Raw genomic sequence first — 18,508 nt, 5'->3', positions numbered from 1 at the left:
CGTGTTTATACCGAATTTAGCAGCGTTAAACCGATTTAACCTTGCACCTGTCCACACAATGAAGCCCTTTATATCGATAAAGAGCTCTTAAAACCAATTTCTGTACTCCTCCCCGACGAGGGGAGTAGCGCTGAAATCAGTATTGCCATATCGGATTAGGGTTAGTGTAGCCGAAATTCGACGGTATTGGCCTCCAGGCGGTATCCCACAGTGCACCATTGTGACCGCTCTGGAAAGCCATCTGAACTCGGATGCACTGGCCAGGTAGACAGGAAAAGCCCCGCGAACTTTTGAATTTCATTTCCTGTTTGGCCAGCGTGGAGAGCTCACCAGCACAGGTGACCACGCAGAGCTCATCAGCACAGGTAACAATGCAGTCTCCTGAGAATCGAAAAAGAGCTCCAGCATGGACTGCACGGGTGGTACTGGATCTGATCGCTGTATGGGGAGAGGATTCCGTGCTAACAGAACTCCGTTCCAAAAGACTAAATGAAAAAACATTTGAAAAAATTTCCAAGGCCATGATGGAGAGAGGCCACAGCAGGGACTCTGTACAGTGCCGTTTGAAAGTTAAGGAGCTCAGACAAGCCTACCAGAAAACCAAAGAAACAAACGGAAGGTCCGGGGCAGGGCCGCAAACATGCCGCTTGTACGCTGAGCTGCATGCAATTCTAGGGGGGTCCGCCACCACTACCCCACCCAGTCCGTGGATTCCGAGGTGGGGGTGGTAATCTCAGCCATGCCTGAGGATTCTGCGGACAGGGAAGATGAGGAGGAGGAAGAGGACGACGAGCTTGCAGAGAGCACACAGCACTCCGTTCTCCCCAACAGCCAGGAGCTTTTTCTCACCCTGACGGAATTACCCTCTCACCCCTCCCAAGCCACTATCCCAGACAATGAAGCCATGGAAGGGACCTCTGATGAGTGTACCTTTGTAAATATAAAACATGGTTTAAAAGCAAGCTTTTTTTAATGATTAATTTGCCCTGAGGACTTGGGATGCATTCACGGCCAGTACAGTTACTGGAAAAGTCTGTTAACATGTCTGGGAATGGAGCGGAAATCCTCCAGGGACATCTCCATGAAGCTCTGCTTTTGGAGTACCTCCAGGAGAAGGTTTCTGGGCAGGGCAGCCTTATTCCATCCTCCATGGTAGTACACTTGACCACGCCATGCATGTAGCAAGTAATCTGATATCATTGCATGACAAAGCCTAGCTGCGTATGGTCCCGGTGTTTGCTGGCATTCAAGCAACATCCATTCTTTATCTCTCTGTATTATCCTCAGGAGAGTGATATCGTTCATGGTAATCCGGTTGAAATTCAGGAATTTAATTAAGGGGACAGAGATGGTTGGGCTGTTTGCCTGTGGCTTAAAAGAAATCCTTCCCTGCATTTAGCCAAGCGGGAGGGGGGCTAAGCTTTTGGCGCTGAGCTTTTTCGCGTTTGGCTAGCTGGGATCTTCCCTGCTACCAGCCACACAGTGGGGGGGAGGGTGGCTAGCAGCGATCTTCCATGATACCAGCCACGCGATGGGGGGAGGGGTAAAGTGATCATCCCAGAGAATTGGATGGGGGCGGTTCTGGTGCTGCACGTTAACAGGAAAGCAGCAGCACTCAATGGGCTTTGCTTGCTATTTGGGAAAGGAGGGCGCTGGATATATGAACGCTGCAGAAGCCGAAAGACAAGGGCTTACCATGGCCGCACGCAAGCCGAATTCTGATGCCCGGACCTGCGTCTGTGATCTCTAACACCAAAGCCGCAGGCACTCAATATTAAGATGCAAAATGCGACCCTGTAGTGAAATCACATGTGCTATGTAAGGTGAATAGTGTTGTTCACCGTGAAAGAGTATAACCATTGTTCTGTAAAATGTATCTTTTTAAATACTTCTCTCCCTTTTTTCCCTCCCTCCTGCAGCTGCAAATTTTTCAAATCTCAGATAAGGCGGCGGAAAAAAAAGACGCGAGACGAAATGTTCTCGGAAATCATGGAAGTGATCCGCAATGAAAGAGCTCATCTGAATGAGTGGAAGGACGTGGTATCAAAGTTCAGGAAAGATGCCAGTGACCGTGAGGACAGGAGGGACCAACATGAGGATAGGAGGGACGAACGTGAGGAGAGGAGAGATGCTCGAGATGAGAGGTGGCAGCAGGAAGATCTGAGGTGTCGGGATGCAACTCTGGGGCTGCTGTGTGATCAAACGGACATGCTCCGGCGTCTGGTGGAGCTTCAGGAACAGCAGCAGGATCACAGAGTGCCGCTGCAGCCCCTGTATAACCGCCCTCCCCCTTCACCATGTTCCTTAGCCTCCTCACCCACTAGACAACTAAGAACGTGTGGGGGAGGCTCCGTGCACCCGCCCATTCCACCCCAGTGGACAGCCCAACCAAAAGGCTGTCATTATTTTGAAATTTTTTTAGTGGCCTTTTCCTTCCCTCCTATCCTCCTCCCAAACCCCACCCGGGCTACCTTGTCAGTTCTCACCCTCTTTTTATAATTAATTAATAAAGAATACATGATTTTTAAATGAGTGATTTTATTTCCTTAGGAAGCAAGTGGTAATCGAAGAGGGAGGGTGCGTGGCTTACAGGGAATGAGTCAATCAAGTGGGATGGGGGTTTCATCAAGAAGAAACTAAACACAACAGTCACACCGTACCCTGGCCCGTGATGAAACTGGTTTTCAAACTGTCTCTGGAAAAGCACACCAGGAAGCAGTGCACATCAATCGCCCTGGTGTCTGGCTGCGCATAATCTGCGGCCAGGTGATTTGCCTCAGCCTCCCACCCCGCCATAAAGGTCTCCCTCTTACTCTCACAAAGATTGTGGAGCACACAGCAAGCAGCAATAACAATGGGGACATTGGTTTGGCTGAGGTCTGAGCGAGTCAGTAATGTGCGCCAACGTGCCTTTAAACGGCCAAATGCACATTCCACCACCATTCTGCACTTGCTCAGCCTGTAGTTGAACAGCTCCTGACTACTGTCCAGGCTGCCTGTGTATGGCTTCATGAGCCATGGCATCAAGGGGTAGGCTGGGTCCCCCAGGATAACGACAGGCACTTCAACATCCCCAACTGTTAATTTCTGGTCTGGGAAGTAATTCCCTTGCTGCAGCCGTTTAAACAGAGTAGTGTTCCTGAAGACGCGAGCATCATGAACCCTTCCCAGCCATCCCACGTGGATGTTGGTGAAACGTCCCTTGTGATCCACCAGTGCTTGCAGCACCATGGAAAAGTAGCCCTTGCGGTTCATGTACTGGCTGCCCTGGTGCTCCGGGGTGCCAAGATAGGGATATGGGTTCCATCTACCGCCCCACCACAGTTAGGGAATCCCATTGCAGCAAAGCCATCCACTATGACCTGCACATTTCCCAGAGTCACAACCTTTCGTAGCAGCAGCTTAATGATTGCTTTGGCTACTTGCATCACAGCAGCCCCCACAGTAGATTTGCCCACTCCAAATTGAGTCCCGACTGACCGGTAGCTGTCTGGCGTTGCAAGCTTCCACAGGGCTATCGCCACTCGCTTCTCAACTGTGAGGGCTGCTCTCATCTTGGTATTCTGGCGTTTCAGGGCAGGGGAAAACAAGTCACAAAGTTCCATGAAAGTGCCCTTACGCATGCGAAAGTTTCGCAGCCACTGGGAATCGTCCCACACCTGCAACACTATGCGGTCCCACCAGTCTGTGCTTGTTTCCCGGGCCCAAAATCGGCATTCAATGGATAGAACCTGCCCCATTACCAGCATGATCTCCAAAGCGCAGGGGCCCGCGGTTTGAGAGAATTCTGTGTCTATGTCCTCATCACTCTCGTCGCCGCGCCGCCGCAGCCGCCTCCTCCTCGACTGGTTTTGCAGGTCCTGATTCAGCATTTACTGCACGAGAATGCGCGAGGTGTTTACAACGTCCATGATTGCTGTCTTGAGCTGAGCAGGGTCCATGCTTGCCGTGCTATGGCGTCTGCACAGTTCACCCAGGGAAAAAGGCGTGAAATGGTGGTCTGCTACTTGCACGGAGGGAGGGGTGAGGCTGTACCCAGAACCACCCGCGACAATGTTTTTTACCCCATCAGGCACTGGGATCTCAACCCAGAATTCCAATGGGCGGGGGAGACTGCGGGAACTATGGGATAGCTACCCACAGTGCAACGCTCCGGAAATCGACACTAGCCTCAATACATGGACGCACACCGCCAAATTAATGTGCTTAGTGTGGCCGCGTGCACTCAACTTTATACAATCTGTTTTAAAAAACCGGTTTCTGTAAAATCGGAATAATCCTGTAGTGTAGACATACCATGAGAGGGGACATGATAACAGTTTTCAAGTATATAAAAGGCTGTTACAAGGAGGAGTGAGAAAAATTGTTCTTCTTAACCGCTGAGGATAGGACAAGACGCAATGGGCTTAAATTGCAGCAAGGGAGATTTAGGTTGAACATCAGAAAAACGTACCTGTCAGGGTTGTTAAGCCCTGGAATAAATTGCCTAGGAAGGTTGTAGTCTCTTCATCATAGGAGGTTTTTAAGAGCAGATTAGACAAACACCTGTAAAGGATGGTCTAGATAATACTTAGTACTGCCACGAGTGCAAGGGACTAGACTAGATGACCTCTCGAGGTCCCTTCCAGTCCTATGATTCTATGATGTTGCAGGTGATGGCATAAACACTATGTTAGTAACTCTAGAGAATTTTTGGACATACACAGCACAAAACAATAGTTTTAAGTGGGGTTATATCTGTATTTCGATAACCATGCCAAAGCCCCTCCCTCTTAATCCACTTCTGTCCCTTTACAGTTGGCTAAGACATAGGTTACATCTACATGGCCCCACAGTTCAGACTATGGGGATGTGAACTGCAGCACATGCTAGCAAACTGCACTGTAACTTCCCAGGGTGGCCATTGCAGACATGAAATTAAAGGTACCTAGTTCACATTAACAGAGTCCTCTTTAAACAGGACCATGGTGCCATGTAAATCACACAGATGTAACCAAATGAAAAGTTAGGCCCCTAGTTCATTAATAAGCTATATTTCCCTACTTCCATTTCCCTAGCCACAACCATAAGAATGCTGTTGTATGAGAAGGAAGAGAGCCCTTCATCTAGAATTCACAAGATACTCCCCATGAAATGAGACTGCATACCTTGATTCCCTCCTTCTATAGAGGGAATCTCCTTCTGAACATCTGTTCAGTGCTTCATTGGCTCACTTCCTCCCTCACACTCCTTGGATTTGAGAACATTAAGTACACTTTTGCTGTTCTAGTTACACTGTGACAGTTATGAAACAATCAGGTCTCATTAAATAAAAAGAGTATTATTCACATCTATTCAAGGTGCCCATATTCATTTAAAAGTGATCAAGGGCTGAGGGGTACGCTGTTAGCACACACCACTCAACAGCAATTCTCAAACTGTTTCTGCTCAATTCCACCAATTTTAGTATGGTGAATACATAAAGCACTTTCATATGGGAGTCAGGATTCGGGGAGCACGAATCCATGGGTGGACAATAGGATGAAGTGTGTCAAAAGTTATTAATGGGTTAGTCTAACATGTTATGTATTTGAGGTAAGCTGTTTTAATATAAAAAAATTATGATTATTGTTAGCATTAAGTTAGCCTCTAAATTATCCTCTAGTGTATAGCAGAAGTGTTTGAATTTGCCTACCTGAATATCCAATAACGTTGCCAAGCCAAGTCAGGAGCTTCAAACCAAAGCTCTGATGGGCAACAATAGATGAATGCATAACCTGAACCTTCAATGGCTTTGTCTGGCGACTGGTATTTCTCTTAAGAAAAATAAAGAGGAGGGGGAAACTTAGTTAAAAGTGAATATCAGGAAAGACAAGTTTTGTTGTAGAGAAACACACAGCATTCTATACACTACATTAAAACATTTGATCACAGAAATTAAAATGGAGACCTATTATTAATAGGCAATCTATCATAGTTTTTCCACATCCAGCACAGGATTATTTCCAATAGTACATTAACCAGGAAAACAGTCAATTTTATTTTTTAATTTTTTAGCTGGAAAAAAAAATCCAGTATAATTCCAGTTTTCTGAATTCCCTTGATATCCATAGTGTGTTCTCCCTTCCACCACCCAAGTTAGGCCTATATTAGTTAATAGAACTTCCAATTAGCAGAACCCCAGTTAACCAGACATTTTGAATATCCCCCAGGCCATTCAGATAAACAGGAGTGCACTATATAATTTTCTGACTGAGCACTGAAACACTATAACAGTTAGTTATAAAAATTTTCAATAAAAAATAAGATGTTTTGAAAGGTCTTTTGGCCAGGTCAAAAACTAACACCCAACATACTTAGCTGCCCCTTCCCCACCACCTTTCCTCTCCTCCTTGCACACATCTAATACCTGCCTCTTACTGATAAGCACCCTCTTGAAAAACCTCAGGCAGAAAGTATCAAAGCAAGCTCCCTCCAGAGCAAATGCATAAGAGTGACAGCAGCTGATTACCAAGAAAATAGTGAAACTAATCATCCACAAAGTAAATGCACTGAAATTAAAGAAATATATTTCCCCTTTGATCTCTTACTGTGCTACTAATCTTTGGGATTACTTGTAATAACAATACGTAAAGATAACTGATATGGAAATGCAATTTTCAAGTTGATGGTGTCCCTTCAACTAAATACAACGCCAAATTTTGAGAAGTAATTATATATGTTTCTGGAACCTAAACAAGCATGCAAGCATGCAAGCCTGTTCACAGAGATATGAAATTATGTTTCCAAAATACTTCAATACTTAAAAGATAGTCACTTCAGTTAGTAAAACTGAATGAAAACCAAAATAGTCTAATACTATACATACAATAAACTGTCTCACACAGGTAATTCACTTGAAAAGCTCTGATGGTAAACAGATTTCCCTATGAATAAATTCGCTCGTTTTCCTTACATTATTCAACTTTTATCTTTATAGCTTAAGTACATTTTCAGTTTTACAATTTTAGTTTTAACAGTTAACTATTTCAGTGACTTATGCTTTCACTGATAAAGTTAATATTTTACCATAGTAACACGCACAACAAATTCAGTTCCTTGACTTCATTGGTGTTAACTGATAAAATGTAAGATTCTAGGATAGCTTAAGCACTTTATACGTTACTTTTACTTGTATGATCTGATGTGTAGTCTCAAAACTACTGTGACATATACCATGTATTTTAATGAGAATTCCCCACGACTTCACTGGAAAGCGCTGCTTTAAAAAGTGATGTAAATACACCTCTACCCTGATATAACGGGGTTCTGTTATAGGCAAGACCGCGTTATATCAAACTTGCTTTGCCCCCCCCGTTCCTTGTCCCCAACCGCCCCCTCCAGAGACCCCCCCATCCCTAATCACTCCCAGGATCCCACCCCTACCCAACCCCCCTGTCCCCTGACTGCTCCAACCCTTATTCACCCCTCCCCATCCCCTGACAGGCACTCACCGGCAGAGGCGGGAAGCGGAGCAGCCCGGCCCCAGTCTGCTCCACCCTGTCAGCATCCAGCCACAGCACTCCACTTCCCGCCATCGGTGAGTGTGGAGAAGTTGGGGAAAGGATCCCCCCCCCCCCCCGCACTCACCTGCAGCAGGAAGCGGAGCAACGTGACCCCAGCCTGCTCCACTGTCCTTGCTCTGGCCCCAGCAGTGTCACTGAGGGGTGGCTGGGGAAAGGTCCTGCACTCACCTGCGGCGGGAAGCAGAGCATCACGGCTAGGAGCTGGCAGAGTGGAGCTGGCTGGGGCTGGGCTGCTCTGCTTCCCACCACCGGTGAGTGCAGGGAGGTTGGGGAAAGGACGCCCTCCGCACTCACTGGTGGCAGGAAGCAGAGCGACACAGACCCAGCCCGCTGCACTCTGCCACCTCCCGGCCGCGGCGCTCCACTTCCTGCTGCAGGTGAGTGCAGGGAGGTTGGGGAAAGGACGCCCCCGTACTCACCTGTGGCGGGAAGTGGAGCGCTGCAGCTGGGAGCTGGCGGAGTGGAGCGGGCTGGGGCCGGGCTGCTCCGCTTCCACCGCTGCTGGTGAGTGCAGGAGGGATCCCTTCCCCCGAGTGACACAGCTGGGCCACTAATCCCTCGGGCCACTCTGGGACTGCAGGGCCCCCAAAAGTGCCCTCCCACAGCTCCTGCCCCCAGACCCTGGAAGAGGAGCCCCTGACCACCCCCGAGACCCTCTGCCCCTTATCAAACCCCTCAGCCCCGGCCTGGCCTACACCCTTAACACACTGCTCAAGGCAGTGTGTCAGAGCTTTACCGTGTTGTATGCGAACCCACGTTCTATCGGGTCGTGTTATTTCAGGGTAGAGGTGTATTTCCACAGTAAGAACTCTGCTCCAATCTGGAAGCATGAAAATTTTCCCAGTTCCTTAAATCAAACTACAAAAAGACATTTGTGTAACACACTTAATCTTGGAGATTGGAACTATTTTCTCTCTTTTCTTTAGAAAGCAATATTTGTTAACATTATTCTAAAATAGAATTTGCAAACTTGTATTCAGTTTAATCTAAAATTTAAAAATGTCTAGATGTTAAATAAGGCACAGGCTACTGATGCCTCATGGGTAAATATTATGCATTTTCCGATTCTAAAGTTTAAAAAAGGACAAGCACAAATGTATAAGACATAAACCGCTATTATTCATGACACTTGCATAAAAAAAACCCAGGGTCCTTTGCTGCTTATGAATATATTCTTCTGAGGCTTATTCCCAACCTGAAGTCATCCCTTCTGACAACAGCTAGTTGAATGTGATCACAGAGTATTAGTATTTCAAGCAAGGAATAATTAAGAGTAGATGAACTAAGTAACAAAAATTCTCCTTTCATGCAAGTGTACCTAAAACCAAGAAACTGATGAAAAAAAGCCATCAAGAAAAGGAGAAGTTTGTAAATGACAATTTCCATGAGACATTTTCCGCTCTTTAACACTGAAATAAGAACATTATTCCACATGCTGATTAAGTATTGAGAATTACAGAGGTGGAAATATGATTTGTCAAAACTACCCTAGACCTGAGATTCTTGTTTCTGGAAGTGTACTGGTATGAGGATTAGGCCACAGAAAGAGGCAAGAAAGTATAGACAGGCATTGTATTGACACCCTCAACCTTCACCACAGAATTATTAGTTAAAATTAATATTTTGCACATAAAATATCAAAATAGTACATGGTATTTCAAAACTGTGCTGTACTAAGCATTTTATGGAACTTTAAGAAGAATGGATTAAGTATGTAAGATCACTCACCACTATTACTGATTTTGCTTGATCACAATACTGGAAGTCTCCATATCGGACTGATCTACGTCCCTTTAAATTTATAAAAACAAGATGATAATAAGCAGCTTGTTGAAACACAAGAATAAGCTTAAACTCTATGTCCTAATGTAAATGAGAACAGTAAATCACAGGCAATAACTCACCATCTATGTTAATCACATTTGCAGTTGCTTTCTAGAGAAAGCTTAATATGATCCTAAGAATCTGACAGTGACCATCTTATTCAAAAATTTAACAACACTAATTCCTATTAATGTATGTCAAGCATATTTTATAGTATTAGTATGAAGGTCCTTCTTTTCCAGCTAATTTAAAAATAGGACATTTTCTATCATAAGATATATTTTAATACCTTTAAAAAGATATATTGTAAAGCTTGTTAGGCCTATAGGTTCACCTGACTAGTATGATAGCAGTGCTGGCTTCAGGGCCGGCTCCAGACCCCAGCGCGGCAAGCACGCGCGTGGGGCGGCCCTTTCCCGGGGGGGGAGGGGGGGGGCGGCAGCAGGCTGGGCCGGCGGACCTGCCGCAGTCATGGCGGCGGGAGGTCCACCGGAGCCCCGGGACGACCGGACCTGCCGCAGGCATGACTGCGGAGGTGGTGCTCGTCCCGCGGCTCCAGTGGACCTCCCGCAGGCATGACTGCGGACGGTTCGCTGGTCCTGCGGCTCGGCTGGACCTCCCGCAGGCGTGCCTGCGGCAGCTCAAGCAGAGCCGCCGGACCTGCGAACCGTCCGCAGCTGCGGGAGGTCCAGCCGAGCCGCGCGACCAGCGGACCCTCCGCAGTCATGCCCGCGGGAGGTCCGCTGCTCCCGCGGCTCCGGGGCGCCTCCCGCGCATGACTGCTTGGGGCGGCCAAAAAGGTAGAGCCGCCCCTGGCTGGCTTTACCTGAATATTTTGGGGACCTTATAATCAGTGATCCTTTCTTTAGTGTTAAATAAGCCTATTAAAAATGTGCACAGTTGACTTATTCATGTTATATTATGAACAAAGTGGCTCATAAGTTATTTTATAGTACATATGAACTGGTTTGCTTTCAAAACATCAATTCACGTGTCAATCTCTTACCATGCAGCAAGGTTCAGTTGCTTTTTTAAAAAAAAATAAAAATCCTTGAAGTATGAACGTACAATATAGGAAAAGTCTGGCACTTTTTAGGCCTAATCAGGAGAGTGTCCCTTTTAAGTTATATGATGCCTAAGTTAACCAATGATATTACAAAACTATTATCTGAGACAGGGAGAATAACTGAAAAAAGTCATTTAACTTTAGATGTTCTGAGGCCCCAGACTGACTCTCTCACTTCCCATCAGCAAAGAACAGCCTGAAAGAAGGACCAGGAGGAAGTGCCTGCCCTGAAGGAGATGACCAATGACTTGATGTAGAAATGAGAATATACCTTTCCTAGGAGGCACAAATGTATCCTGGAAGAAAAGAATTCCATCCTCAAACACATACAATCAGCTGTGGGATGTGCAGGGCAAGGAGGCTGGTCTTGAGTTGATCAGTGGGCCCCTTACCGTAAAGTTAACTAGGTGCTAAATTCCCTGCTCTCTCCAGCTGCTGTGAAACTGCCAGCTCTTCTCTATTCCCTCCTGAAAGCCTTATATCTGCCAACAGGCGAGAGGAGAGAAAGAATACTGGGAAGACTCACAACCACTTTAAAGGAAAAAAGCACTAAGTTTAGTCATATATATTCACCCTGACCTTACTTTTAACTCAAGTTCCAGCAAGGAAGTTACTTACATCTCTGTCTACTGTTGTTGCAAAACCAATGGCTTCTTTCTGTGTACAGTTGACAGCTTTCTGGAGAGTGTATATAACTTGTTCATACGTGTGGACTTCATCATTAAAAAGCATGCAGTAATAAGTGTCACTCTTCTCGCTATAAAATAAAGACCACATTTATATAATTAAGTGCTTAGCGTCTAATCTATTTTTAATTTTAATAATTTCCAACAATCTGAATATCTAAGCTTGGGTTAACCCTGGCACTAATGATGTACATCAACAAGGCTTTATCCTGAAGCTGCTGAGTGCCTTCAACTCCCACTGACTTCAGTGTTTAATTTACTGTAATACTATATTTAAACAGTATGACAAGGAAAATATTTAGTGTGTTTGTATGTATATAATTCTTACATCAAATAAACTAATAACAGTGCAAATTGATAACTTAATTTGTTAATGACATAGTAAAAGCATCCGACTCATTGTTAATTAAATCGGCATTTTAATACCATGTGCTGCAAAGAGGCTCAGAAGACACATTAAAGAGCCACTTGCAGCTCGTGAGCTGCAGTCTCAGTATTACTGATGTAGACTAACGTGAGCATTTAAGTTTTATACTTTAACACCTGCACGTCTTGAAAACCTCAGACACAAAGAATATACTTACACAGTCTCTAAACCAGGTGGCAATTCATTTTCTTTTTCCCATGTTAATATATCTACTGCATACTGAAACATGATAGCAAAAATGTTATAAGCTCTTGCTATCATATCTTCCGATAAATGCACCAGAGGATCCTGAAAAGTGAAATTGATTATAGTGAGATAGTAGAAGAACATTATAGGAAAATTAAACAAAGAAAACGAGCAACAACAACAAAAAGAATCATTTGAGTTTGGGCTCAAACCCTCATTCCCATTATCCTGCTTGTATTGGACATTTCATTGTTCATATTTCATTTAACTTACTAAGTTATAGTATCAACAATTATCAAAGCCACATCTCCTTTTGTCAAATTTTGTATTCACACTAGTTATAGTACGTTACAAATTATAAACAAGATTCCAGGTTCCAAAATACTATATTTCACTCCTCTCCCTCTTGCCTGTTTCTGTGTAACCATATGATAATTTCTTGTTAAATATTTCTAAGATATGGTGGTGCTCAATGGTCACATCTAAACTAAAAGTTTACACCAAAATGCAAAACACGTAAATACTAAATTTATACTATCCCATTTAATGCCACCGTGGAATTTAAAATTATAGCCAATCACTAGTTTTGCATACCTTACTAATTTATTTTCAAAAGCAGAAATTCAGTGAAGAAAAAAAAGTCTGTAAAGCATGCATGAATTCCACAAAAAACTGAAGAATGCCAGAATGAGTTGATTGACGTGATTATAGTCTGGTGGGAAATATAGGTACTGAATTCACCCCATATGCATGTGAAAAACAGAAATGGTCCAAATTTGTAGATGTCATCTACACTAAGGAATTAAATGATAATCGGGGGGGGAGGGGAGATTGGAAAAGGAAATGGAGAATGACTGCTTGCACCCAGAACAGTTTCATTCTTAATATCCCTGATATATGTTAAACTGTTATTGCGTCTTCATAACTTAACAGGAAAACAGAATAAAACCCAAAAGAATATGAAGTTGGTTCAGTGTGTGCCCCCAGCAGGGTAAGGTCATTGCTCAAACTATAGCACAAGCCAGATTGGCAACTAAAATTAGCAGATAATGGTTCTATTTTTGGACAAAACACAAGTGATTAGAAACTATTGTGGAAAAATAAATAAGTTGAAATGTGATTGAACTGAAATCCTTTTAGAGCTATATGACTGCAAACTTGGAATCTTAAACTAGAAATAACATTTGCAAAAAATCAAACTGTTACTTCAGGCTAGGAAGGCTAGGAAACCAATTCCCTCTCTCCCCTCCTTCTTGACAAGTTTTACTCCACAGCAAGCTTTTATAAGAGTTTTTACCTCCTCCTGATAAGTAGCATTAACTTATGAAGAACAAGTAACTGTTACCCTTAGCAAATCTGTCATTACAATAATAATAATATATTAAGATAAATGAGTGAGAGGCAGTACAACTTGACTTTAGAAAGCAGTGCACACTAGTTTGGTGATGTCATCAATGCTGAAAAATTGAGGTTGTTCCTTAAAAGGAGCATATGGTCCTCATGACAAGGGAATAATATTGAAGTAAAATGACAGATTTTAAAGGTGATCCATAGGTATTTTATTATTAACTATCTTTAAGGTTATGTCATCAATCCGAAAATAGGAAAGATAAGAAGGATGTTGAGCACAGCAAAGTTTCCAAGTTGTGTTTCCTTTTGTCATGATTTCAGATTCCCTGGAGTAACTGCTATCTACTCCTACTCCACAACCATATCCATCAGAATGCAACATGATGTACCTAAGAACTTCCCTGGAGCAAAGATAGCCTACTGAGAGCCATAGGTATCAGACAGAAAGCCTTTGGAGTACCTGGTGCTATTTTACTACTTTTAAAAATTATTTTATAATCGAAAAAAACAAACAAAAACTGCACCTTTTTTTTTAAGCCTGTTTTTTAAATGGTAAAACCACACCATGCACTAACTCTACACTGTTTAGTCTTCCCTCTAGCATGGAGCCAGTCTATGATAGACTTCCATGGTGTTTGTTCTTCAAAAGGCTGCCTTTTTAAAAAAAAAAAAAATACTAACACACACATAGTAGACACAGAAACAAAAATTCGGAACTACTTAAAAAACCTCCACAGCCTGCACTTAAGTTTAAAATGTGTATTTAAGTAAACAAATAATGCATGATATTTCAGTCAGATGTTACATTCTTTTTGGCTCCTGAAAATAATCTATTAAAATTGAGGCTTAATACAGATATAGTGACTTTCCAATAACCATTCTTCTCTTATTTTCCTGGCTAATGTGCTTTCGCCTTTCATTAAAAGCAAACAAAAAAACCCTCTTCTTTCCATTAGGAGAATTAAAATAGCCTCAAGGTAAACAAAGCCAATTTTTCCATGAACTAATTTAACTTCAGAAAGCTCCAGATGACTGATTTATTAATTTCATGCAGGGCTGATGGGCATCATATTATTGCTGTTTTAAGTTTTAAGAAATTCATTTGTCATAAAAAAAGTACATTCCAAGAGAGTAAAAGGTAATAGCTCTTACAGCAGAAAACTTTTTATGAGTGGTATAGTGAAAGAAGTCAGCAATACTAAATACTATATTATTATTCTAACTGAGATGTGTATTCCTTTTTATGGCATAATTTTCTTCCCTGCCTCCATCTTTAGAATAATGGTGACTTTTCCAATGTTCTTTGTATTTAAACAATCTTAAAGGAATACCTCTGCTATAACACAAATGATCCATCTAGAAAAAAAAATTAATTTAGGATTACAATCAGAGTTTCCCAATATTTTGAGAGACATTTAACAAATAAAAGAGGTGCTTAAGAACACTGGGGAATCTTGGAAGTCAGATGGCTGGTAAATGTCCAGAATCAACTGAGAAACACATTTCTTTTTCCATAACAATCTCATGATGTGTGTTTCATAGTACTATAAGTGATCAAATTACAAACATTAAATATATACTTGACTATAACTATAAAATATAAATATTTGTATGGAAAAGAGGTATAACAGATATTGGGGGAAGGGAACCTGTCTCTGCAAGGGCTTTTCTCCTTTGGAATGCACTCCTTGCCCTCCCCCCGGGTCCAAAATACCCCAGGATATATTAAACTTCAGGCCATCTGCCACTCACCCACAGCTGTCACCACATCTCTCTTTTGCATCATCATTCTCCTCCTCCTCCCTTTCCTCCCACTACCACCAACTCTTCTTCCAGGTTACCCTCACTCCCTCTACAGTTCCACCACTTCTACCTACATCTCGGCCCCTCTCCACCCCCATCTAATTCCCTCTATCGGCAGCAGAAATCTAGGTCCCACATCTGAACGTCCTCATCACCGCTGATGACAACTCTGGCACTATCTCCACTCACCTGTCCCCACAACCATCTCCACTCATCTTGTGCCACCATTCCTAACCTCCCTCCTCTTCTCTAGCTGTCCATCTCTAAAACGATCACAGCAATCCACAGCCTCTTCATATATTATTCACTCCAGCTCCTGCCTCTCTCAGTGACCTGGATCCCTTCCTCTGATACTGCCCCTACAGCTGCCTTCTCTTACAGAGGCCTCTCCTTCTCTTACATTTCCCACTCTGGATCACACCATGGTGAGGGCGTTGGTCTTCTGAGCTGTTCTTGTCACTTCCAATCCCTCCCACCTCCTCTTCCCATTCCTCCACCTTTTTTGAACTCCGCTGCAGTCAACTTTTCTCTCCTCTCCCCTTTCACATTACTGTCCACCCAACGAGTCCTGCTCTGTGATTTTGACTCCAAGCTCCCTCTTTTCCTCTCCTCGCAACCTCTGACACCCATATTTGGTGACATCAACTTCCATAATAACTCCTTAAGCTGCATGTTTCCTAACCCTCTCCTCTTCATTAAACCTGTAGCCCTGGATACACTCTCCCACTCACCATAAGGGTGGTTCACTTGACTTGGTCTTCACCAAGTATTGCTCTCTTTTTAATCTCTGCTGCTGAGTTCCCCCTCTCAGACCATCACCTGTTCTCTTTCACCATTGTTCATCATTGTCACCTGGCAACCTCTCTGGAACTTCCAGTCCATTATCACTGATGGCTTCTCATCTGCTCTTTGCATTTCTTCCCCTGGCTTCCCCTTGTTTATAGCAGCAAATATAAGTAGGCATGGCAGAATTCAATTTTTTTTTGCTGTAATTTTGACAGATAATATCTATGTTTATTTCTAAGCTTCTTTTCCTGATTTTTATCAATTAAAATTTTCAGTTACATGAAATTAGGAGTTTTAAGCATTTTTTCTATTTAAAATTTCACACCCACCAAAAAACTAGGGGACGGGAATGTAGCTGTTAAGATTCAAATAGTTAATATTTAATATCTGTTAAAACACAAATTGTCATCATCACATGCCAGAATATACAAAATAAATATCAAACTCTCATAAGTTCTCAAGCTTACATTGCTCATTTGTAAATTTTGATCACAGATAGAAATTTTTGTCAAATTTGTGTGTATATGGTGAAATCGACATTTACCAATATTTACCAATAAAAATCTAATCCTGCTAAGCCAAAAACAAACTGCTTGTCATCACTTTCCAGGCCCTTTGAGCCTATCCCCACCATAACTAGCAACTCTCATTCCCTATTCTGCCTCTGATCAGCCCATGATACCAGCCTGCATTACCCATTTGTTAAGTTTTCAAACCAAGAACCTTTGTGCTCCCCCTCACACTTGCTAAGAGCTCCCTGTAAACATGCACAAAGCCACCTCACTAGCCTTTTTTCAAATCCCTGCTTAAAGCTTTCCTTTGCCATAATGCCTACAGAAAAAAATTGACAATAGTTGTGTGGCTGCTGCTGCACTGATACCGCTGTCTACACTGCTGAACAATGCTTTCTCACTGTTTGCTTGTCCTCACCTGACCTCGCTGCCTGTATCCATCTGTTATATCTTGTCTTATACTTAGATTGTAAGCTTCTTAATGCAGGGACTGTCTTTTTGTTCTGTGTACAACACCAAGCACAATAGGGTCCTGATCCATTATTAGGACTCCTACATGAGGTGTTAATACAAATGAAAAATAATAAATGCTGCGGCACATCTTCTTAAAAGAGCTGCTGAAGCAGCATATAGTTTGGGGGAATATAAAGTATTATGGGGATCTGGTTTATTTGGGCTGCCTTGTTCCCTAGCTTTTTAAATATATGGGATTGCTGTTTCTTTCTTTGATTTGATGTATTTTTAAAATATACGTCAGAGGCTCCTAGAGCAGTTAGACAAATATAAACTAACAGTAATGAGATGCCCAACACTTTCAGTTATAAAATATTCTTGTGGTCTTTTTTTAGAGAGGCTCTAAACATCTCCATTTCTTGCAGCAGGCCTTTGAAATTCATCAGAGACATGGCCCTCAGATTAGGGACTTATCTTCCCTTCTCCCATTAAGTTCTCTTCAGATCTGGCAGAGCTATAAACTGTTAAAAGTCATCATTTCCCTTCTGTTACTTGTGTTCCATGGGAAATTTTGGCAGCATGCAGAATTAACTAACAAAACATTCTGAAGAGTCAGGCCACACATTCAGCAAGCAGCAGCACCATACTACTACCACCACTGCACACTACCTGGAAACATCTAGAACAGGGGTCAGCAACCTTTCAGAAGTGGTGTGCCGAGTCTTCATTTATTCACTTTGATTTAAGGTTTTGCGTACCAGTCATACATTTTAATGTTTTTAGAAGGGCTCTTTCTATAAATCTATAATATATAACTAAACTATTGTTGTATGTAAAAGTAAATAAGGTTTTTAAAATGGTTAAGAAGCGTAATTTAAAATTAAATTAAAATGCAGAGCCCCCTGGACCGGTGGCCAGGACCCGGGCAGTGTGAGTGCCACTGAAAATCAGCTCGCATGCCGCCTTCGGCACACGTGCCATAGGTTGCCTACCCCTGATCTAGCAGTTGTTGTAGCAGTTGTAGCAGTGGTGGGAAGGAAGAGAGTGCGCACGCACACCAGACATAGCCAGGTTGGGCTCCTCCACCACCCCCTTTAGCACATGTTGCAGCTCCTCAGTGGGGGCACCAAAAAAAGGGAAGGAGTTCTCTCAGACCTAGTGAAGAAGAAATGGAGAACCAGACCAGATTCCCCACATAAACCTCCTTGAACCCAGCACGACACTAGCTGTTCATCCATCTTTCTGGGATAACATCCTTCTTATGCTACCAGCTAACATGATTAGTCCTGTCTCTCAATCGGTAGAAATCTGTTGCAGTGCTGAAGATTCAGGGTTCAGACCCTGCTGATGATCTACGATGAGGGGGTTGTTACAGTTGTAACTAACAGAAGTTATATTTTAAAACTTTTTCCAATTAAAAACCCCTTGGAAGTTACATTAGAAAAAACTACTTTAAAAGAAAGTTATTTAGGTTGCAAGGTCTAGCACATGAATGCTAGGAAATGTCAGAATATAGGTTGCATGTGCAAACTTAATTTGCTCCCTTATATGTATTAATTATGATACAGTCTTTAATTACATTTCTCCACCCCCCCCAACGCACCCTTTCTTCATTCAGTGCACAGGATGGATGCACAAGGGACAGAACTATGGCTACATAGGCAACCAGAAATCTAGCTTTTTCTATTTTTGCATGCTTGACTTTGCAATCTAAATAGCTGTTTTTTAAAGTAGTTTTAATATGTAATTTTATATTAATTTTATCTAGTGTATAATATGGCGTAGTACCAATATTTATATTTAGCATGCTGCAAGCTTCCAATTTGTTTTACTTATCGGCTGAGTAGAGAAGACTAACAGCTTCTGTCCTA

General features: G+C 42.8%; 1 protein-coding gene across 5 annotated transcripts in view; it reads right to left on the bottom strand.

Moving 5' to 3' along the window:
* Positions 1–18,508, bottom strand: part of UBR2 (ubiquitin protein ligase E3 component n-recognin 2) — a 113,464-nt gene that overhangs the window by 81,201 nt on the left and 13,755 nt on the right. For 3 of the 5 annotated variants that reach the window (XM_045010352.1, XM_045010351.1, XM_045010354.1), the window contains exons 5-8: positions 11,705–11,835; positions 11,053–11,191; positions 9,273–9,335; positions 5,675–5,795 (exon numbers count right to left, since the gene is read on the bottom strand). In XM_045010352.1, coding sequence (XP_044866287.1) covers positions 5,675–5,795; positions 9,273–9,335; positions 11,053–11,191; positions 11,705–11,835 — 454 coding nt within the window. Of the gene's footprint in view, positions 1–5,674; positions 5,796–9,272; positions 9,336–11,052; positions 11,192–11,704; positions 11,836–15,617; positions 15,873–18,508 lie in introns of all 5 variants that reach the window. The other 2 variants (XM_045010355.1, XM_045010353.1) reach the window with 2 other exon arrangements.

The sequence above is a fragment of the Mauremys mutica genome, chromosome 3 (assembly GCF_020497125.1).
Source record: "Mauremys mutica isolate MM-2020 ecotype Southern chromosome 3, ASM2049712v1, whole genome shotgun sequence".
In the NCBI taxonomy this organism is placed as follows: Eukaryota; Metazoa; Chordata; order Testudines; family Geoemydidae; genus Mauremys; species Mauremys mutica.
The sequence above is the reverse complement of the archived record's forward strand: the minus strand, read 5'-3'. Positions and strand labels throughout refer to the sequence as shown.